This window comes from Fonticula alba (assembly GCF_000388065.1).
Source record: "Fonticula alba strain ATCC 38817 unplaced genomic scaffold supercont2.1, whole genome shotgun sequence".
Taxonomy (NCBI): domain Eukaryota; order Rotosphaerida; family Fonticulaceae; genus Fonticula; species Fonticula alba.
In genome coordinates, this window is record NW_009242971.1 from 860,858 (window position 1) to 865,811 (window position 4,954).

Here is a 4,954-nt window from a genome sequence, read left to right on the forward strand (position 1 = left end):
CCCCCCCCGGCCCCGTTGCGCCCCGTTGCGCCCCCCCCCTCTTCTTCTCGGCCTCCGACTCCTCTCCTCTCGCCAAAATGGGCGCCCCTGATACGCTCCGGTCCTTCCTGCCGGATGACCCGGCTGAGTTGACCGAGGTCGTGGTCCCGAATCTCCGGCGGGCGGATGTCGATGCCTGCGCCACTGGCGCCTGGTCTGTGGGGCTGGCCTCCCTGCAGGTCCCCTCCCTGGTGGTCCCCCTGTCGCGGGTCTTCATCAGGGGCTTCCTCGAGTCGCACTCGCTGTATGTGCCATCGGCCGGGGAGATGGCCGAGTGGCCGGCCCCGGCTCCGGCCTTTTCCGCGGCCGATCTGGACAACACCGATGCCCTGTGGGAGGCGGACCAGGCTGGTCGGTCGACCGAGGAGCTGCAACTCCTGGTCCGGTCTCACGTTCGCGCGGTCTTCCTGGCCGTGCAGGAGGCCATCGCCTCGCTTGGCGGTGCTGTCCTGCCAAAGCTCAATTGGAGTTCTCCAAAGGTTCGTCGTCTCCCTCTCGCCCTCTTCCCCGCTCTCGGCTTGCTCTGTGGGCTGCCCGTCTCGCTGGCCGGCTGTTCCACATGGTTTTCCTGACCCCTTGAGGACTCCCCTCCCTCCTCTGCTTGCTCAATCGGCCCGCTCAATCGGCCCGCTCAATCGGCCCGCTCAATCGGCCCGCTCAATCGCCCAGGACTCCACCTGGATGCTCCCCAACCAAACACTCAAGTGCATGACTGCCGAGGATGTCTTCCTGCTGCTGGGAGCCTCGGATTATGTCAGCCACGACATCCTTCATCCGTATGCGTCTCCCCTTGCCTGTGTGCCGGTGTCCTTGGCTGAGTGGCCCTGCCTTGTTTCTGACCTGCACCTGTGTTGCCATCTGCCTGGCTGTTTGATCGACAAGCTACGATGCCTGTGACGATTTCGAGGGCGGGCCCGTTCGGCCTCTTCGCCTGTCGTTGACCCTGCGAGCCTGGCGGGTGTTCCACGTGGCGCGTGAGTTCCGGTGTTTCGTGAAGAACCGCCGCCTCATTGGTGCGTCCTGTTTCTCGATGCATCTCCCCTCTGCTCCCCTCCTGGAGCCCCCCCCCCCCCCCCCGCCCCCCTTCTCTGTTCTTCCTCCCTGCTGACTTGTTCTCACTCGTCTCCTTTGTTTGCAGGGATCTCCCAGCGTGACTATGCCACGCACTATGACTTCCTGGGCGCCGAGCGCATTTCCATTGTCGAGGCAATTGTCCGCTTCTTCTATAGCAAACTCTGTCTCGCGCCGGCCATCACGATCGATGACTGTACGTTGGTTCCCTTCTCCTTCTGATACGGATCACCTTTTCTTCGCTCACCGGCGCAAATGCGCTCCTTCTGTCTCTCTCTCTCTCTCTCTCCATCTCTCCTTCTCCTCGTCGCTCCTCTGCTGCGTGTTGACCTCGACACTGCCACAGTCGTCTTCGATGTTTTCATCCCGGAGTCCTTCAAGCGATGCATTCTTGTCGACATCGCGCCCTACGCCACGGTTACCGAGCCTCTCCTCTTCAACTGGACTGAGTTGACACAGGGTACACATTCTCTCGCCCTCTCCTTGACCCTTTGCTTCGCCACTCTGGCCTCGGCCAAGATCGATGCACTAGCCTCTGACTGTGGCTTGTCCCCGCCCCCCCCCCCCCCCACCACGCCTGTTTCACGTGGCACAGCGGTTGTTCCCCCGAAGGAGGATCTCGAGCCCTTCATCCACCCCCCCCTCACTCGGGATGACGACATTCCGCCCGAGGTGTGTTCCGATTTCCTTTACACAGCCGTTCTCTCTCTCTCTCTCCCTCTCTCTCCCTCTCTCCCTCTTCTCCTCCTGGTTCTTCTTGCCCTTGTTCTTCCCCTCCTCCTTCCCGCAAACCCATGCACTGACACGCTACTCAAGCTCCTTGAGCCGGTTATCCTCCGACTCTCTGGCACGGCGGTCGGAGTCCAGCCCGCGCGGGATACCTTCCTGTCGCGCGTGCCGAAGGACTTCATCGATGCCTCCATGGGCAGCATCGACATCAACGCCCTCGCCGATGCCTACCGCCAGCAGCTGCTGGAGTCTGATTCCTCCACCGACGAGGAGAGCGACCCGGAGGACGGGGACCAGTGATCTGGCCCAAACAGACTGGCGAGTATCGTTGGCATCTGGGGGGCCCGGCGATCGCGCCGCAAGCACAAGCGCCGAACGGCACCACCCCCTCGGTTCAACGGGACAGAGCACCCCTGGCTGGGTGCCGGCAGGGATGCGGTTCGGAGCTCCTGTTTTCGGGGAAGACCCGGCGGGTGGCCCCAAGATCCCCCCCCTCCCCCCTCGACACACCCCTCAATCCTGCAGGCCGCCATATCTCCACGGCCTGCCGAATAGATTTATAGACATTTTTCCATACCGCCTGCAGATCAGCCTCCTTTCGTCCTTCTCTATGCGCATACTCGGCCGGCCCTATCCCCGCCGGCCCCATCCCTATCAACCCCGTTTCATCCCATCCCCATCCCCCCCCCCTCTCTCTCTCTCTCTCTCTGCATGATCCACCTCTTCTTCGCCACCTCTTCATCAACGCGCCATGGTCGAATCAGCCATGCTTCAGATCCGCGTGCTTGCGGTGGACTATATCCTCTCCCCGTGCTCATCCCCGGAGCCGGTGGCCGCGGAGGTATGTTCCTCTGCCTCGAGCGCCGGCCGTTTGCCCGTGGTCCGACTATTTGGCCGGGTGATGGGCCTCCGTGATGTGCGCCAATCGCCCGACGACCCACCCTCGTCGACCGATCCAGTGCTGGGAGCCAGCATCTGCATCCTTGTGCACGGGGTACGCTCCCGAGTAGACGCTCCCACCCCCACCCACTACTCAAAAGCACATTCCAATGGCATTCTTACTTCTACATTGGCGACAGTATTTGCCCTACTTCTATGTTCCCTACGAAATGCCCGGGAGTGGTGCCCCCGCCGAGGAGGAGCCCAGCATCTTGGACAGCGGTGCGCCACACTCGCCAAGTGCGCGTGGATTGCCCCCTTTGAAACTCGCGCGCGCGCATCTCCCTCTCTCGCTCTCTTTCCCTCTCCGTGTGTTTGTGCAGAGACACATGTCGATCTCTCTCTCTCTCTCATTGACATCATGCCATCCGGTGGTCTGGCATAGATGCCACACACCGGCACATTGGTGAATTCATGCATACATGCAATGAGGCCATGCGGGCCCTTGCCACCCGACAGCAGGGCCCCGCTGGGCGCCGGTCCTCGGCCGAGCCACTGCCCGCTGTGCATGCTGTTCACATCGTCCGAGGCTTCTCCTTCTATGGGTTTCATCATCGGGCAAGCCTGTTCATGAAGATCTTCATGTGCGTGGCCATATGGTGGACATCCCGCCTGCATGCTCGGGCCGCCATCCGCGCGCGCGCGCGCTCTTTTCTGACCATGAATCCCATTCTCCCCCTGAAGGGTGGACCCGCGCCTGGTTGCCGGCTTAGCGGTGTTGCTCAGCAGCGGGGCAATCCCGCCCGGCCGGATGCAACCTTTTGAGGTGCGACCTTGTGGCCCGTTGCCTGGGGGTCTTTTCGCTCCTTTTGGTGCCGCCCCAGCATGCCCTTTTCCCCATGTCCTCCGGTCTAATCGTGCAGGCCGCCGCGAGCAGGCACACATGGATTTTGTGTCGCGCTTCCACTTGGACGCCAGCATCGCCGGCGGGGGCCCGGTCGAGTTCCCCCTTCGCCGCTTGCAAATCCGTCGTGGCGGCGACCTGGTCAAGCGGCCCGGTGCCCGGCGGTCCCCCTGGCGCCCCGAGACACACTGCGCTTTGGAGATGGATTGTTGGTTTGGCGGTGCGCCACGTGCCCCTCGGGGATTTCCCCCCCTGTCGGTTGGGCCTCCATGCTCGAATCCGTCTGACGGGTTGATTGCCCTTTTCCCCCCTTGCGACACAGATATCCACCCGGTGGCGATGGAAATCGTCTCCGCACAGCCGATAGGCACCGGCGGCCGATTGGAGCCCGGATCTGCCACGCCCACACAGCGCCTGTCCGGAGCCGAGCGCCATGCCGTTGGCCAGCGCTGGCATGGGAGCCGCCCTCCGGAGGCCAGCCAGCTGTTGCGCGACCTGCTAAAGCCCGGGGCCGAGCATGCCGGCGAGGAGGAGCAGCCGGCGGCCTCCCTGCGGCTGCCGGAAAGCCCATGCATGTCAGACACGTCGCAATCGCAGCTCGAAGACACTTTTGCCGGTGGCGGGCCCAACTCCGGGCCTGGGCCTTCGTCAACAATGTCAGCATCATTCGCCGGATCCATGCCGGCGACCCCCTTTGCTCCCGGGTGCCCTGGTCGGCCCGGGCAGGTCCTCTTCACGGTGGAGGCTTCGGCCCCGAAGTCGGCGGCCCCAAGCTCCATGGTGGACATGGCCGCTGTGGCCCGGGTCCATGAGGGGCTCAGTCAATCGGTTCGGCAGCCGGTCGATGTGCGTATTTGCTCCCGTTCCCTGTCTATTTACCTCTCTCTTCCTCTCTCTCTCTCTCACACTCTCTTCCCCTCTTTGACTTTACCTCCCGTACTGAGCTCCTCTCCTTATATCACCGATTCTCCTGGGGCCAGTCGACTGGGATCCCGCCAAACGAGCTGAGCCAGGTTGAGGTGATGTCCCTGCTCGACGCGCTGACCTGCCTGCTGGGGACGGCTGACGGTGGGACTTCCCTCCCTTTTGCGAGCGTCAGCAGCACTTCCTCCAGGAGCCCGACCGAGCGCCTATCCCCGTCGACTGGGCAAGCGGGCGCGATCGCCCTGCCGGTGCTTGCGCCAACCCGTCGTGCGATCCAACATCCGACACCAGCCACGGCCCTTTTGCCCGTGGCCACTAGCCAGCCCAGCCCCGTCGCTGTCGATGGATGCCTCCCTCCGGCACACTACTTTTCAGAGTATGTGCCCTCCCCTCCACCGGGGGGGAGGC

The 4,954-nt window shown here is 63.3% G+C and overlaps 2 protein-coding genes across 7 annotated transcripts in view; both read left to right on the forward strand.

Annotated features, from left to right (window-relative positions):
• Positions 1–6: 6 nt before the first annotated feature.
• H696_00181 (hypothetical protein) lies at positions 7–2,415 on the forward strand. The gene is made up of 7 exons (XM_009494016.1): positions 7–518; positions 709–815; positions 922–1,052; positions 1,178–1,306; positions 1,457–1,570; positions 1,706–1,782; positions 1,927–2,415. Exons 1-7 carry the CDS (start codon positions 78–80, stop codon positions 2,137–2,139), a joined length of 1,212 nt encoding a protein of 403 aa, XP_009492291.1. The 5' UTR covers positions 7–77; the 3' UTR covers positions 2,140–2,415.
• Positions 2,416–2,531: 116 nt separating this feature from the next.
• H696_00182 (hypothetical protein) overlaps positions 2,532–4,954 on the forward strand; it is a 7,584-nt gene continuing 5,161 nt past the window's right edge. For 2 of the 6 annotated variants that reach the window (XM_009494023.1, XM_009494024.1), the window contains exons 1-7: positions 2,532–2,833; positions 2,919–3,000; positions 3,164–3,362; positions 3,463–3,544; positions 3,656–3,842; positions 3,945–4,468; positions 4,603–4,922. In XM_009494023.1, the coding sequence (XP_009492298.1) occupies positions 2,591–2,833; positions 2,919–3,000; positions 3,164–3,362; positions 3,463–3,544; positions 3,656–3,842; positions 3,945–4,468; positions 4,603–4,922 (1,637 nt within the window). In that variant the 5' untranslated portion in view covers positions 2,532–2,590. Of the gene's footprint in view, positions 2,834–2,918; positions 3,001–3,163; positions 3,363–3,462; positions 3,545–3,620; positions 3,843–3,944; positions 4,469–4,541; positions 4,923–4,954 lie in introns of those variants that run through there. The other 4 variants (XM_009494017.1, XM_009494018.1, XM_009494019.1 and 1 more) reach the window with 2 other exon arrangements.